Here is an 18,332-nt window from a genome sequence, read left to right as displayed (position 1 = left end):
TAGCTTGTAACCAGAGCTCTCATGTTTCCCAGTTCCAGAGAAAGCCATCTGGTAGAATTTGTCCTTGAAATTCTGGGATTTGTGGTCCTAAATTTAAAACAGAAAAGACAAAACTACAAGTCCAAGAATTCCATGAAAAAAACGGATTGGATGGCTTTCTCACACATGGAACTGGGAAACTTGATTATCGAGCTGTAACTTGCAGCTAAAAAGAGGAATAAATAAGTGGCAAAAGCACTCTGCACTTATGACGGAATTCCACACCTCTGTGATCTCAAAACCTTTAGGTAAAACAAAAATAATCATCACAATAATTGGACTAACCAAGGACATCTTCTTAATCGACAAAAAGGGTAATTCTGTCTGGAGCTTTCAGAAAGCATCATAGAGGGGAGAGGGAGAGATCACCGGAGAGCAGCTGTGCACCCTCCTCCAGACTAAACCAGCAGGGAGAGCCCACACCCAAATTGCCAGTGGTAGAAGGTGGTTGATGTTTCAAATGAGTGAATAGATGCTCTGGATGTAAAGGTTGCAAAATTGGCCCTTATTCCTAATTACTCCTGCACACATGATAGGTTGAAAATAATAGAACAGAACCTCACCAGTCTATTATGAAAAGGCTTAATCAAACCGTGTAACCCAAATAGTCTCGGAAAATTGAGGTTTGTCACTTACAAACAACTACATTTCCACACATTATGTTTTTTAATCGTATGCAAAAATGTTGGAAAAAATTACGGTCACAATATGAAGTAAACCTTTGATTTTGTGCAGTTTGCACATATCTTTATACATACAGGGTTGCATTAGCCCTCACTGTTATGGAAACATGTAGCCTCTCATCTTAGTATAGCCTCCTTACCTGTGCCATAGTGATAATTGCTAGGTCCTGATGCAAGGGTGGTTTTGCAGGAATTTTCCCACTGTAGTTCAGTATTTCTAATAAATACAGCTTTAAATTTCAGCAAGACTGAATCCACAGTGTACTTATCTGATACAAATCAGGACTGCTGTCCTAATCCCGAGCTTCAAAGATGCATCACGGCATGTAAAGTGTCACCTTTGACATCAGTTAAGGCAAGAAAGCCAGCCAGACATACCGTTTTGAAAAATATACAGTGGGTCCCTGAAAGCTGTTTGCATGACTCATTATTCTGAAAACTGGGTTTTACAAATCTAAGAAATTAAACCTAAAGCTGCAACTCTGTTGCAAAAAGACAATGCTATTTGAATCAACGCTACTCATATATTTGGAAATGTAACTGTGCTTATATATCCACCACAGTGTCACCTAGAAACAAACAGAAACATGTTTTACAATCATGATGTATTCATCTATCATATGAGTCAAAATGTGAATTGTGTACATTTTCTAATATCTGATAACATTATTAATATTAATAACTTGATAGAAAAATAGGGCACTTCTTTTTGCCACATATCCAGAAGTCTGACTAGGCCAGGGATCACAGAAATCCATAATTCATCAATGTTCCATGCTGCTATGATGAAATATGTAATGCAAATTATTTTGCATAAAAAAATGCTAAGAGCAGGCATCCCCCATCTTTCTTATATTTGGGAATATGGCCCACCTATAAAGATTAGAGATGGGCAGACTATGGGAGTGCCTGTCAAGTAAACCAATGAAAAGATCTGACCAACCAAAAAGTGTGAGCTCACAAGGACACAGAGACTCATGACAACTTTGCCAGTATCATGGGTGGTCATTCTGCGAGGATACCAGCAAATGATAATACCGTTACCAGCACTCAATCTAGTGGAATTACTGCTGGATTATGAGTGCCAGTAACGGTGGTAAATCCCCATTCGATGGAGTTCCATAGGACTCCATGGGGGATTTTCCAGTAATCTGGAACTGATAATACCAGTGCCGGTAATACCTGCTATGTTTTGCTGTTTGCTGTTAGGGTGGCAGAATTACCTCCATCTTTCAGCTGGAGGAAATTCCAGCCACCCCACCAGCAAACTTTGACAAAATTGTAATGAGGCCCGAAGCGTTGGAATAATTCCAATTATAAAAGTAGAAACTCACAGGGAATGGGATCTCTCCCTCTCTGGAATTGAAAACTCAATATAAGGGGATACATCTGTTCCAAACTGGTGAGAGCTGAACCTGGCTCTTATTTGGAGGATTGGTCCCTATCAATGAAGGGACTATTACCTGCAACATACCTGCTTTCCATGATCGATGGAGGAGATACTGACTCTGAGGTTCTTGAAAACATGTGAGGGTCCCTCTTAACTCAACGCTGTAAATAATTATTCCAAAATGAGTATACAAATCCCCCCAAATGTAGTTAGATCGGTCCCTTGGGATCATTGCCACGTTAAGCCTCCAGAGTGTGAGGAGGTGATTTACACTAGGGGGTGCTCATTGATATTTTTGTGTGGAATGCAACAGTACTTTCTCACTATTTTTAAGCCAAGTGAAATTTGACTTGTTTTAGAAAAGATAGCATTTTTCTAGGTGCTGAGCAAAGGGTCTCATAAATTAGCAATAAACTAATGATGATAAGATATTGTAGTTTTCAAATGTGAGTTATGTCCAGCTTTAACTATACTAAAGCTGAGGAAGATTACATTTAAATAAGAACAAAAATGTGTTTTCTGTGGTGTGTAAACTGTGTAAAACAGGGAACACTTCCCCTCACCAACAGAGCACCATTTTGGAAATGATAGCTACAAGTATCTGAATTCTGAAGCATTTACAGGTATAGTCAAACACTTTGGCTTGTGAATCATTGTCCACACTTCTTAGTCTACATAGAGGAATGCTTGATAATTTGTGACCCATGAACGCCGTAGATATTTAAAAAGTGAATGGGGAGTTTAAAAGGGGTTTACACATCCACATGTCCTTCCTATTGAAAATGATACTGCTATAAATATAACCTCTCCTCTCTCTTGATATTGCACAGTAGGGGAAGGGCTCTGCCCCTGTGGTGTATGATTTGCAAAGGGAAGTAGGAAGGGTACTCGTCCTTGTATTAGAAAATCATTAAACCTTTAGGCAGATGAGCCAATATTGTGTGCACTCTAATTTGATAACACTGTTTTTGTAATCCAACCCTGCAGAATTAGATGAAACCCATTATAGCCTGCATTCAAATTACATAGACATGCTAGAATCCCAAAACACCATGTTCACATGGGGGAGGGGGTGTGAACTAATATAAATATGTGAACATAAATGTAATTATTCTATGCAGCTTTCCTCTGGTACCAATACTTGTGTTTGATACTGAAGAAAATAAAATGTTCTAAACTTGCTGATTATAAAGAAACATATTGTGTGTGAATATTAACCGTACAGAGTTTGAATATAATGAACGATAACTGGCAAAGTTGTCATAAAAATGAGAATGCCTCTTAGAGGAGGCATTGTTTTATTTAGGATTAGAAATGCTAGAAATGTATGTAATTGATATACGGAGTGACTGCATATATGTGCCACCACATAACAAGATTTTCACAGACAGGCCAAATCTAATTGTGTATATGAGTTCTCAACACTCATGTATCTGGTTGTGGAGACTTATCCTGCATGAAGTAAGAGGTTCATCTTTGATTTTCTTTGATTTTAAATATATGCGAGTTTCAATGATCCACAGAGCTTGTTTCTTGTCCCAGAATTGTGGGGTGCAATTATATTCCAGTGAGCATTAAATCAGGGATTGCCACTTAGTGAAACCATCAACACATTATATAACCACTGTAATGTAATGGAGAAATGTACTTTAATAAAGTGTACCTGATTGAAATAAGTGATGCAGCCCGTATCTCGTTTCTGTCAGTGCATAAAATACTCACACCAGTTAGTAATGCCTTGACTTCCTACGCACCAACTTGAATACATTCGATTCTGACATGCTCCACAAATTTCAAGACAAGGCAGTTAATATTTGAGGATTCAAGGCTCTTTGCTGTCATACGCCAGCTTCCTGAATTGTTTGTTTTCACTATTACCGTCCTGGGGCCAGATTACAAAAACTTTGCAACAGCGCAAGTACAATGTTGCACCATATTAGTTCTAGAGCAAACATTTCCCTGCTGCAAAAAACATTTACCGTTAGTGTATTTCTGCAGCTGGACAATGTTTGCCCTAGTGCTAATATGGTGAAAATGCGCACTTGCACTGGTGAAGAATATCTATATTCTAGCCTTTGGCATTCTGGGTGCTGTGCTGTTCTTGCCTTGGAAAGAGACAAGGACAACTACATTTCCAAATGTGTTAGCATTTTCTTGACTTCTTGTCCTTCACCCAGTGATGATGTTATTTTTTCTCCTTTTCATATATATTTTTGTAAATGTTAAAGGTTTCTGATATTTATGCTACACATAGCACAATTATGTGTGTTTTGGAATTGAGTTATACCTTTTCCAAAAGTTTGCTTGGTAGCTGCACAGTTGCCATGTGTTGTTTTCTGGATTCTTACCTCTTCTAGTTATTTGTCCTCAATATCATGTCCTCTTGAGTACTATATATTGAATGGCATATGCGGCACAGACGTAGCTTCAGGGTGCTTTGCTACTGCTGAAATATAATACTACCGCCACCAATCTGGGAATCACAGAGCAGCCATGGGCTACAAGCACATAGTTCTAAGAACAGTTTGCACAGACAGAAAACACGGTTTAAACTTTTCTGAATTTAAAATGATCTAATATACCAAGCACTTTAGGGTCCTACTGAGACATTGCTCAGACCTACATATCTTTATCCCCATCGGCATCAGTGTGGTTAAATGGAGAATGCCACTGCCCACTCATCCATCATGTCTCATGTCTCCTATGAGCGACTTATTTATATCCAAAATTGGATCAGTAGAATGGGATGACACTCTTTAATTCCATAAATATATTTCACAAAAAGTGACGCCACCACCATCAATCACCCCTTTAGCAAATAAACATCCATTTGCAAAGAGTCGCCAAACAGCATAATTAGGCACAAGACCGAGTGTGTCCTCATGGGACACCAGCAATTGCAACCCATTGCACAAAGACATTTGGGAACAGAGTCAGTCACAAATGGCTTGGGCAAAAGCACCACATCATGCAGGCCCAGAGCTTTGTCTGCTTGACTCCCAAAGCTGGAGATCCTAACATTGACCAGCAATGACCCAAATAATCTGTGTTCAGCTTTTTCCAAACACCCACTCCTTGTCGCTTTCATTCTTTCGACTCCTAACATTGGCAGATGGCTTGATACTCATTTTAATTATATAGTTTGTATTTATTGTCCCACCATGTTGATTCACAACCTATATTATTTGAGGTCTTGAGTGACTCCCACACAAGTGGGTGTGGTGAGTCTGTCTGAGTCACAGAGTCTGTCTGAGTCACAGAGGAGGGCCTTTACAATATCTCTCTCTCTCTCTCTCTCTCTCTCTCTCTCTCTATCTCTTTCTCTCTCTCTCTCCTTCTGTCGTTTTCTCTTTTTTTCTTTCTTTCTCGCTCTTTCTCTCTCTTTCGGTTTTTCATGAGGACAATGATAAAATGCGTTTTGGGGCAAACACAAGCTATACCATGATTTTGATTGCACATAAAATTTCACTATATTAAATTTTAGATCCCACGACCAAAGGAATACCTGATAACCCCCAGAATTCACCTACTAGAGTGACAAATTCCAGAAAAAGATGCAGGTTGTAGTGAGGCCTTCAAGAGCCATTATGGAGTCAACGGTGTGGCCTTTGCAGTAATGCACCCAAGAGCTTAGTCTGGAAGGCGATCCGTTGATGCAACTCATATGGGCTTTTCGAGGGGATTGGGTCCTCCGACGTATTCCATATCTATGACATGTAATCACCACAGCTGTGCTGCTTCGGAAACTTTTTTCGGCGTCTGCGTCCTGCGTCGATGACGTCGATGCGCCGTCGTCAAGGACCTCCTCCGACGTCCGACGTCATCCGATGTGATAAGTAGGACGCACGACTCCCGTAGCCTCAGTTCCGTTTTTTCCACGAACGTGTTGCTGCGTGAAGGCTTTTTTTCACTTTTACCCAATTTGTCATGATACTCATGGGAAGATTAACTAATAGCATGCAATCTCCCCTTCACCCTTCGGGTGTAACCCATTTATTCTAAAACACAACCTCCTTACTGAATGCTTGAGAATTTCTTCGATGATCGAATTCTTTGTACCCGACATTGGTTGTCACGTGGGTCACACAAAAAGTAACTCAGCCTTGAGTTTGCTTTTTAGTCTTTCAAAGCTCCATTTAGGTTTTCACTAAAAAGAAGGCACCATGCACTCACCCAGGCGGGACCAAGGATTTGAAATGTAACCTACAAAGAGTCCATGGCTTACCTTTTTAATGGTGTTGCTCATGTCAATGAAGTTTCCGGGGTAAGCATGGCACATGCAAGCATGTTCGACCATTCTGACGCGCAGCCAGGATTATGAAATCATTGGTTGCGACGACGCACCAAACCGGCTGCGCAGGTGAGGCGGGGAAGTCAGGGGGCGCCAGAGTGCTGATCCAGCAGCCTACTGCCGATCAATCAGGCAATCTAGCACCTGTGCCGAGAGCCAGCTCCTTTAATTAAAGGCTGTGTATTTCACTAATAACTCCGCATGTTCATAAGGCCCACTTATTGATTTCAGTTATTTTTCATTTTCCCTCCCTCTTTTAGATTTACGGTTTCTTGACAAAATGCAGAATTAAAGGAAACAAAAAAGGGCTGATTAATGATTTTGAAACAAAGCTTCACCCGGCGCCCTTTCGTTATGGCATTCCATTCTGGTATGTTTGTCTACCTGCAGCAGGCCTGCTACCCCCACATAGGCTTGCATAGGGGTTGATATCCTCTAACTGATGCAGGAAACACAACTTTGCCGTCATCTTCACTTAAACACTGCCCGCGTGTGTCCCAGTCTCACTCTGCCGACCAAATTTCCTTAAAAGCTAAAACAAACTTGGGGCATTTCTTCATGTGAATAGTCCTGTATATTGTCAGCTGCCACTGAACAATGAACGCCAGAGAGACACAGGCTATAGAAAGGGTGAGATGAAGGTGTGAGAAGTTCTAATTATGCACTGCACGAAACATGTGTCAACTCATTTCACATGGATTGATGAATGAAATAAAGAATGATTTAATTAATTTATGATTGCAATAACTACACATGCAGCAAAATGCTCTCATGAATGTGTGCACATGTTTGGAATTTCAAAACGGATCAACTAGAACCAATTAAAAAATAATAAAATTCAAAACCAAACCACTGCATAGTTGCCACAAGTTTCTTTTTCACTCTACAACTGAAAGTTCAACGTAGAGCTGTCCAATGTACTGTATTGGAGGAGCGCTATAGAAAGAAGTTAACACATTTGGCTCAGATAAGACTTCGCCAGCCATCTTCCTGGATCCCTGGTCCTCCTTCATCAGGACTAAGTCTCTCTTTCAAGTGCAGTTAACTGGGAATTATGCCGTACATTTTGTACAGTGTTCCTTCTGCCTCGTGGTTGAGGATCACCTCAAATCAGATCTTGCAAATATCCAATCCATAAGCCATTATTTTATCCCTATTGGGCAAATGTACGACTGGGTCAGCTCTACTATCCATGGAGCGTGTGACCTTTGTGCAAGTCATATAATAACTGGATGAGGAAATATCTCCTATTTGTCTTCAAGTTTTGGCATCGGTAGAGCATGCTTACAGCCAGCGCAGCCCAAGATGCGCTCAGAGGATGCGGTCGCACAAGTGCACCCTCCTGCTTCGCAGATAAAGGGGGCTTTTCCACCAGCTGGAGGCAAAGCACCCTTTACTTGCTATTGGTTCAATTTATGCAGTGCTAGCACCTAATAAATAATCACCTTCGCCTGCCGCAGCCCTTGAGCAGACAATACATGAACAGCAGGGGGCTCTGTTTCTTTGTTTGTGTCAATTAGTGAACCAAGCCGAATGTCAAAGGTTGGGAGAGTATGCCAACCAATCATACGGGCGTATGAAGCAGTGTACCATACATCATTGCAGAAGCCAATCTGTTGCTATTATTCTGCAAGCAATCTGAATTATACCTATTAAGAGGTAGTTCAAGGCGTGCCTACCTGACAGGGAACATCCAATTATGTTACTAACATCTAAATAAAGTATAGGTATATATGTTCCCTTAAAATCCCTCCTTTCAATAGGTGTCTACTGTTTACTGTTTGCCACATAGGATGACGTCATAGCTCACGTACTTCGAGGTATAAAGCCTTTGTATAATCGAAATGTAGATGAAAGTGAGTGATCTGCAATCTTTTTCTTCACCAGGTTTCCCTACTTTATTTGAGCTGATAATAAAATAGTATTTTGCCATATTCTTTGAGTCTGTCCTGTTATTTGGGTCTGAGATCATTTATTGGTAATTCCGGCAGCCACTTGGAACGCTCCAGGTGCAACTGCATAAGGGGCTCTCATTCTTTTGTATAACCCTCACCCTGGGCGATAACACGCATTCTTTGTGATATGCAGTAACCATCACCAAGCTTCTTGTCAGGGGCCTAAAAGACACCCCTCCGTCCCCTGTTGTGTAGGGTCACCCCAACTATTTAGGGATCACCAGACTAGAGGTTTTTGTATGTCTCAAATCTCAAAGGTTGCCAATGGCAAGGGGCCCTCACCACATTTTGAAAGGAGGCTTTTCTGTATTTGAAACTTCACTGCTTTAGCGTCATATTGGGCTGATAGTAATGGCCGTAAGAGTGTAACAATTAATATTATTTAGAGACTCCTTTAGTGAGACATAGGTCAGTGCTGGAAAAGAGCCAAATGTACTGGGGGACCCCCATTCCCTGCATGGTAGGAGGGTGCCTGCATGGTGGGAGGGTGGGGGCGGATTGCCAGAGTGGAGTGTGTGGAATTGAGTGGTGGGGCTCGGGTGCAAAACATTCTGGTGCCTTGAATGTTAGATGCTGGCTGCTTTGCATATAAACAAAGTGCATTTTGGGAACATAAGTATGATAGCCAATTTAGTAACGTACCTGTGAACGTAATTCCTTCTGAGCATGTAAACTGGATATGGTGCGCAATTTATCTATCAGAAAACACACAATAACTGTAAAATTTGTGCAAAGTACGAGACATATGAACAGATTTGCACCATTTTACTATTCGGGTTGGGCTACCTGGGCGAGCAAAGGAGGACTCTCAGATGCAGTTGGATATTGCTGCAGTTCTCAGAATTTCAAAACTGCTGCGCACAGGAGACTCCGGACAATCAGGGGCAGAGAGCTTCCTCAATGGTGGGGTTTGGGCCTTGTGTCTCCACGGAACAGCGCTCTGGCAAGACAATACTTACCGTATTGCAGCTCTGTCTTGTTCCTGCCCAATTCCCGCTCTGATATCAACAGTGCCAGGTCTCATCTCTCTATGGGCCTCATTCTGAGATTGGTGGTAGTCATGGCGCTATTTGCGCCATGACTGCCTCCAATAACGGGTCCGGCACCAGTGTTGTTCAATGGGCACTTACCGGTGTAGTCCGACCCTGGCGGGACCGGTAAATCCCCATTGAACAAACCATTCCCCATTCCCATTTGAGCCCCCATAGGGCTCAAGGGGAATGGGGAGGGCGCTAATAATGGGCTCGCGACTTGCAGCCCGTTATTAGCGCCCTGGTCCCTTAGCGGAACCCTTAAGGGACATGTGGTCAGACCACACGTTACTTATGGTCCCCGCCAAGGGACTTTGGAATAGGGTGGTAAGGGATTACCGGCACCGGTCTCCTTACCGGTGCCCGATATCCCTTACCGCGCACCTCGTAATGAGGCCCTATGAGTGCTGCACTGGACTGTGGGAGGACGTGCATTCTCTGTTGTGGCTCATGAGGTCGGAAGTTAGACCTTAGTTGCCCATCCCGCTCATAGCATTATTCCTGTTGCATGCTACAATTCCTTTGCTACATGTTTAATTTGTTGAGACTCCATTGATTGTATCACCTTTCTAAGGTTGCTGACACCATTTCACTACAAAATGTAAAAATGACTATGTTGGCGGCTGAACCAGGAAACCCGCTGAGCGCCATTGATATTGCTCTGTCTCCCTTGTAGTGACGAAGACTGTGTGCGCCGAGCAGTGCACGGAACGCTGCTACGGGTCCTACGTCAGCGACTGCTGCCATCAAGAGTGTGCCGGTGGCTGCATGGGTCCCAAGGACACCGACTGCTTTGTAAGCCTGATCCCCTTCCCTTTTCTCCCTACCACTCTCCAGATTTTATAACACTGTTCTGGGGTTCTACCTTTTAAATTGCCTTTTCTCAAACATTTTAAGAGTTGAGCTGTTCATTTTTTGATCTCCTATTTTGTTTCAATTTCAGCTAATAAAACCTATCAGCATGTATTTCCTATTGAAACATTTATAGGTTTTACAAATATGGGGTTTGGGCTATTTATATGCTAATGAACACGATTTGAATCTTAAAGCAGAACATATTAACCATTTCCATCTATTACGACTGTGAATCATTTTTACAGTCAATCTTTTCCACCTCTTTCCCTAGTTTATATTTTTTTCTTTATTTATTTCCTTGGTCTGTTTTCTTTGTGCTAGGTTTTCCTACCAGCTTTGTCCCATTTTCATTCTTGTTTTATTCTTTCCTCCCTTTAAATGTCCTACCCCTTTATTCCTTCTATCCCTATTTCACTCTGGCTTTCAAATCACTGTTCTCATTCTTTCCTTGGGTTCTTTTATAATTTATTTTCTTTTACTTTGCTCATTCATCGATTCATCTATTTATAAATCCTTTCTCTTAGTTTTACATCCCTTCTTTCTCGCCTCATTTTTTCTTTCTTTCCTGCTTGTTTGTCTTCCTTTCTTTTTCTTTTTTGCTTCTCTTTCTTCCCGCTTTCTATTTCTCCCTTTCTTTATTTCTCTTATTTCTATGGCAAATTACCGCTCTACCTATTTTGTAGCTTCGCGTTTCAAATATTTTCTCGTCTTAAAGAATGACGCCCATATTTTTCTTCCTGTATTGTCTGTCCGCCATTCTTTTTTATTATTATTTTTTACATTCATATCATAATTTTGTTCCCACTTTCTCTCCCTTCTTCCTTCCCCTCTCCTCACTGTTACCTATTGCTTCGTATCATGCTCTCATTTGTTTCTCTTTCGTTCTCCCTTTTAGCGTTTTGCTCATTTCCTCTGTATTAATTCCTGTCTATATTTTGTTTTTCATCCTAATCTCTCTTATTACAGCTTCCTATTGTTTTCTCTCTTGTCCATCTCTCCTGATATAACGTGCCGTATCTTCGCTTTTTTACATATCCACGGTACCATTCTTGATTAGTCTGAGAGCATCACTCTCGCTTTAATTGTTTTTCTCTCTCCGACTCTCTATGCAGCCACCCCTCCCCGTACTCCCACTCTCCTTTCGTTCTTATCTTAGTATTTTGTTCTGTATCATCTTTAATAATCACCACATTTAGATAAGGAAGTTCCATATCTTGCCCTCTTCCTAGGAGACAAAAAAACCTATTAGGCTACAGCTCATGATAGTGTGCAGCCTGGAAGGGGAACTGAGAAGCCGAATGAGGATAAAGGAATTACAGCACTTTCCATTGCATTTATGTGATCTTGCTAGAGAAAGCCCTACCGAACCCATACTCAGTGTGTTAAACTGGACTGACCGCACGGGCCCTCCAGTAGATCTTCCTCTGTGCAGTTACTGTCTTGTCATCCTACCATTGATCAGGATAGGTCCTGCGTGCACGTGGTTTCTGACATGTCTCTGCATGCCTTACTAAAATGATACTTTTTTTAGGACAAGTGGGTTTCATGACGACCCCCCATGCTGAGCTCTGCATGTGGTGCTGTCAATGGTTTTGAAAAGTGTTTCCACCAGGATGCACCGAAAGACACTGTGAATAAGAGTTTGCCGCTCTTTTTCCCACCTGCCCTTTCATGAAAAGGATGGAGCTTCCAACCTTCTACTCCATTCCTCATTGAGTGTGCAAAGCCAAGATAGTGGGGTCAGACAAAGAAGTGACCGAGGGGAGAGTTGTCTTTCAGAAGATGTACGGGGGGTAAAAGATGTTCATCATGAGGGCTTTGACTTCAGGTCAACACCACGAGCAGCTTTACTCTAACCACAAGCAAGCAAGAAGCATGCCTCCGCAATTCACACAGGCAGCCCATTCCTGTTTGTGACTGGCGGCCTCTTTGGGAATGGGTTTATTCCCATTCCAAGTTACTGTGCTGGTGTCTACTGCCTTCTTTGGCTGGTTCCTCTGGTGGTCAATTGCAAGTAATCAGGTCATAGTCATGGTGGTGTAAGGGGTTCATTTTGGTCGAATTGATTTAGGTCATGGTCTCGGGAGGATAGCTCACGGGCAACATGCTCGCCTTGGAAGCAAGTCGACACGGAGCAACCCAGGTTCGATCCCCAGGTCCGCGCTTAGAAACATCTGGGTATTAAGCACGTTATAAATAACCTATCATATCATGGTGATTTAGGGCAGATAGGATTGGTGAGAACGAGGATTGTCAGCCGCTCTAGGCACGACAGACAGCTGCCTCATCTAGACAGCAAGTATATGGTGCCTAAAGGCCTGAGAGAAGTAGGGTTGTGGCTTAAATACTGCACCCTCTGCACATGGGGCCCTAAAGATGGTACAATGAGCAATCGTCCAAAAGTCATGAAATGGAAGGGGCGAACACTGTAGCTTTCCTAGTAGTAAGGTACAAGAAACTACTGGGATTAGGGGGGCAGGACCTGAGTTGGCTATGTGGATGAATACCCCACATTTAGTCTAGCCTTGTCAGAAGACATCATATGACCTGATTTTTTATTCATATTGCGCTCGTACACAAGTGTTTCAATGCAAGACGAGGCAAGGGAGGGGAACAGGGAGAACAAAACAAGGATCTTACTAGGCCCAGTGACACTGAGAACGAGCAAGTGCAAGGGAAGACGTGATCTGTGTCTTGGTAAAAGTAGCACTCAAGGCCACTTTTATCTTTCCCAAAGGAACCATTCCCATTAACTCAGATAGCAATGCCATGTCGTTCCACTTAGCAGAAATCCCATCTTCATGCAAATGTAGAGGAAACATGGCGTGCGGATCCAAAGGTTCGAACAGTGCCTTGTTTCAGCAGTTTGCAGCATTAGCACTGTCTGCTGACCAACGTTTTTCATCATTAAAAAGCATCTATTCTTACTATATTGGTGGCCCTCTGTGCACAGAAAGAACAGGCGTATGCCCTATGTGTTCCTCAAGTACAGTCCTATTTCTTGAGCATTAGAAGTTAGGAGATCCACGGTGTCGTTGGACTTTCGTATACATTAATCTGGCCAATGATGACACACAATATTAAATGTAAACATTTGCTGATGGTCCATCTGAAATCCACCCCCTACACCCAATCAGCTGCACAGTCAATGTGCTGTCTATCATAGAACAGACTGTATCTGTGTAAAGGTAAAAGGTCTTGCTTGTCAAGCCTCAGCACAATTGCAGCTCTGATTGCTGCCCTTGCTGGACTGGATCTGGGTGATGTAACTGTGATTCAACCCACAAAAGACATGTTATCTTCTTTTTGCGCCCTTGTAGAGTGCGTGTAGACCATGAATGCCCTCATGGCATGGTACTGGGAAACAGCTGAAGCTAGACAGCACCACCGAATTTGGGAAGCCTAGTGTGCTATTTAACCGTAATGGAATTTAAAAATGAAAGTGTGTTTTTAATTTCTTGTTGAACACATTGAGACTAGAAATCTCCCTTTGATCCTGTGGAATTGAGTTCCAGGGATCTGGGGACCGTGAGGTACATTCAGTAGTAGTGCAGAGAAGGACCTAATGACCTTGATGGGAGGTGGAGAGAAAGTTTGGTAGAGATAATGTTTGCTCCTTGCTGATAGATGGCTTGATGGACTATGCAAAGCAGCTTGAATGTTACCCAGAGTTCAAATGGAAGCCTGTGGAGCGAACACAAAACAGGGCTAATATTGGGTCTCCTGTTCAAGCACACTGTGGGTAAGAGAGTCACCCAAACCCCTGCTATCGCATACCGCTCCAATAGGGCATACATGCAAAACACACAACAATCCCTTAATAAAAAGATCTAAATCAACAAAAGAAATTGAAAAGGGAAAATGGATGAATGTGTTCAAATTGAAAGAGCTATTTCCCTGCTATCTTCTCTCTGAATGTTGGTAGTAATCTGAGTTCTGAAGGTTTACGTCACCAAGATATCAAGGAGCCGGTGCTCCCACTACAGGACGCGGGTGAAGAGATGAGTGACAGAAGGGGCAGTACTGTCACTTTGAGGAAGATGTGGCCAACAGGGAGAGACATCATGGTCACTTGAAAGGCTTTTTCTGACCAGCGAGCACCAGAATACCCCAAAAGGATTGACTCGGGAACTGAGAACATGAAGTAGCTCATAGGTGGAACAGAAGCCCAGTTTAGAAATCGGTTTTATGGTAAGATCTCCATGGCTCTCCCCATGTCTTCTTTGGAGAAAATCAGTGGACCTTGGTACTGTTGTGTGGCATGTTGTGGAGCTATGCGTTACTGTGCAAACGCTCAACACAATATAAAACAAGGCAGTACAACAAGACATGTTATTGCAACACACAACTACTTTTGGTCTCAAAGGAAGATGGTGGGCTTTTTAACAACTGGCAAACTTGTTTTACTAATGTGGCATTCCACCTAAAAAAAAAAAAAAAACGTACTGATGTGTGGCCTCCCAAGGATCAAGGGACATTAGTGCTAAGTGCTCCTCCCACCCCCCTCAGCCATGATACTATTTGCTGCACCATGAACACTTGCTGACCCCTTAGCCAAAGTTCACTGGCCTATCCTGCCCTAAAAAAGCTCTGGGCGCATGCGTGGGGGCCTTCACATTGTGTCAAGGTAGGGCATCAAAGACTTCAGGGGGAGATGCAAAACCACCGCAGAAGAGCAACAGGCACGTGGATTGCAGGACACACAAGAACACGCCTTCTCAGCTATTCCTTTAGTCTCAGCAAAATGGACTCCCCCGGTGCTAATTCAATAGAACAATCCAGTTATTACCGGGTGTAATTGGTACTTTCAGGCCCAGCTGAAGCAGAGAGCTGTGGCATCAGAGGCCAGGAGGCCCGTCCTCCGAAAGACAGATAATTAGAGTGCTCAGCTGACACGCAGCCAGCTTCGCCGTGTTGCAGTCCAGCGAGGAGACTGTGCATACGAGTTTTCACTAAAACGGGCCACATGCTTGGGGTGGCCTCACGCTTGTGCCTTTTGCACCCTTTGAATTGGACACATGCATGTTTCCAAAGGGCCTTCTAGCACAATTTCAAAGCTCACCACTATTAACAATGTTGAAGATGAGCTCTGCTTTTCCACTCTGTGGTATGCCCCCAGAACTGGCCGCGCGCTAATCTGCAAGACCAGAAATACAACGCCTGAAGGCGCTATTAATGACTGCATGGGATAAGTACTGCAGGTCCTTACACCTGACATGGATATGTTTGATAATCCCTGAATCCCAAATTGACGTGTTTGAAGGCAGAAAGCAGCACTCAGGCATTATGCTCAGCCCGGGGCAACTGATGGGAAAGGGACGCTATAGAAAATGCCTGCCAAATGTGTCACATGCGGAAGCAGAGTCTTTAATTTTAACCATCATTAGTACCCGCCGAGGGAGTGTGACAAATACATTTCTGGGACTGAGGCACAAGTGGTCCACGGGTGAATATTGGTTTCTAAACCATCAATCAGCCCCACACCTCCAGTACACCAGAAGGGATCTGAACAGATTGGAAACACAAGCAAAATATAAGCATCCTTGTCCAATTTTGGTAACGTGGATGGAACGGCAGGCTTATCTACGCAAGGTTGTGGATCATTGGTTAGTTGCAACAGAGCATTATTACCCAATGATAAAAGGGACTGTCCAGTCAAGATTGTACACAAACATCTACTTTTTTATTATTCAACAGACAGTTCTAGCACACTACAATACACAACCCAACCTGAAAAGGAATGCAGAGACAGACAGGTTCAAGAAGGAAAAGGGATGCACTCTGGATACTGACAGGAGGGTAGTTGGTAAAGTAATTAATCGCAATAGTTGAAGGATACTTGGTTTCAACACAAAGGGAGCAATCGGCTGTAAAATGTCACTAGAAGCCTTCGGAGAAGGACCATGGGGACAGAACCACAATGTACCCTGTGCTTCTAGAAGTTCAGGGAGCTTTGCAGCTCCTGCGACGGAGTTCAAGATGGGAGACAGCTGCAGGTATCTGGTGGCAGGCAATTCGGCGAGCGAGGCTGCACAGATGGCTGCAGGCAGGCCTACACAGTGGTTCGGGGTCAGGAATCGATGTCTGAGTACAGGTTGGCAGGTCTGAAGCACTGGTTGAGGCGTTGCAGATGAGTTTAGCAACTGCAGCATGACAACAGTTAGCGGTGCAGTCACCTTTCCTTTAAGGTGGACGTCGATAGATGCTTGTCAATGCACTCCTCCAAGCTTCTTCACTGAGCTTGTCATCCTTTACGGCGGACGGCCCATGGCTGAGGAGAGTGTTGCAGGCAGCTGACTGGTCCTTAGTCTGGATCAGAGACTCACTGGCACTTCCCACCAAGGAAGCTTGCTGCAGAGCCTAGCAGTGCACGCTGTAGTGTTGTCTGGGTACTAGTTCTGGAGCTGGTGGGGGGGGTCCTCTGGATTCAGGATTTCCCTCTTTTACCCGGGAGATGTTTAGGGAAGGGATCAGGCTTCTCTCTTGGAAATCCTGGCCTTCCTTCACTGGCGGGAAATATAGAGCAGACCGTCAGACTGTACTTTCAGCCATGGTCCAATGCTGATTTCTTCTTGTTACTCCTTGCAAATTCTTCAGATGATCGGTCCAAAAGAGGGGCTTAGCCCTCTTTTGAAGCCAAATGGGTCACAGTGATTGGTGTAGGCTAAGCCTACCTTAATGAACCAATCCTTGGTCCCCACCAACAATCTCCTGTATGCATGAGGTCATATTCAGAGTGCTTTGCAAAAGAACATGTAAAGTGGTGAAAACATGTAATACCAAGTCCCACCCATCTTCCTTTCTGTTATGGATTAAAGGGTCTCCCTGGTTAATTGAGCTCTCTGTGGTTCTAGATTAAAGTGGCAGGTCTCCCTTGAAGCTGCTGCAGGATCTGTCTCCCTCAATCCACATACTCATACCTTCTGAATGGGGTCCACCAGCAGGCGTTACCTACTGTAAACACATAGTCCCATACATGACAGGTCACTGCCCTTGAATTGAGAGGCAAGAGCTGGCTTCAGGTTGACACAGTGCATATCACACGTTGTTGAGGTATTCCTGTCCACCAGCAGCTAACAAAGGGCAGGACGGATCCATGGGCATTTGTTAGTTATTTAGGCTGGCCATGGCAGGAGGAAGGTTTTGTTTCCCCCTTCTGAGATGCTTTGATGTACTCGTGGCTGACATATTCCAACTAAGTATGACGGGGGATGGCACCTGTAAACTGTGTCCACCCAGAGTACACAGGTCTATGAGATGAGCATAGGAAAATGTGTGCAGATTAGCCCCACACATTTTCCGAAGATTGATCTACCATGATTCAATTTCATTTAACATTACAAAAAAGCCTGGGTAAGTGCACACCCACTGTGTGGTTAGTTGAATTCCTCACAGGGGGTGTGGCAGCCTCCCAGCCAATGAGGAAGTTCGGAATGGGGTCATAACCACACAGGGAAAGACCCCGCTATGAGTATCCTCAGAGTGGGAGGCTGCCGTCTTCTCTCACTGGGAACGTAGGTAAGTGTGCTCCCCGCGATAAGCATCTCTTTGCAAAACTAAATATTGACTGTGGTTAAATGTGGGTCTAATGGGCCAAAGAAAATCGTAATAGATATTCTACCTCGGCAGGGTTCGACAGAGCAATTGGTTAATGCACCCACTGCAGCTATCTGTGTAAATTGCAGGCAACACATCCCATTCCTGATGAGATACTAATACAGGTTTTCATGATGTGGCACCTCTCAACCCCTCGCAAAGGCGCCCTGTTTGACTCTTAGCGCACGTAACCATCACCACAGGTCCTTGTGCTTCACTCTTTTTGTGGGCAGTTGGCATCAGAGAGCCAGCTTATGTGTGGGGGTTGGGTGGACTGTGAACCAAAAGAGACCCTGAAAATAATGTTCAAAGTGGCCCATATTACACATTTTCAGCAAGCCCAACCCTTTTCCTACGAGAGAATGTGAAAATAAAATATGTTACCATACAAAAGGGGCCCCGGGTGCAGAGGGCTACCAGGACATCTCCAGAGTTCCCTATAGGCCAGTCCACCCCTGTTGAGGGTTGCCAAGGCTAGAGTGCTGAAAGCAA

General features: G+C 43.6%; 1 protein-coding gene across 4 annotated transcripts in view; it reads left to right on the top strand.

The window, feature by feature from the left end:
* ERBB4 (erb-b2 receptor tyrosine kinase 4) overlaps positions 1-18,332 on the top strand; it is a 2,687,977-nt gene that overhangs the window by 2,021,942 nt on the left and 647,703 nt on the right. For all 4 annotated transcript variants that reach the window (XM_069615918.1, XM_069615916.1, XM_069615919.1 and 1 more), the window contains exon 6: positions 10,066-10,184. In XM_069615918.1, coding sequence (XP_069472019.1) covers positions 10,066-10,184 — 119 coding nt within the window. The remainder of the gene's footprint in view (positions 1-10,065; positions 10,185-18,332) is intronic.

The sequence above is a fragment of the Ambystoma mexicanum genome, chromosome 9 (assembly GCF_040938575.1).
Source record: "Ambystoma mexicanum isolate Mex_15411 chromosome 9, UKY_AmexF1_1, whole genome shotgun sequence".
Lineage (NCBI taxonomy): Eukaryota > Metazoa > Chordata > Amphibia > Caudata > Ambystomatidae > Ambystoma > Ambystoma mexicanum.
The sequence above is the reverse complement of the archived record's forward strand: the minus strand, read 5'-3'. Positions and strand labels throughout refer to the sequence as shown.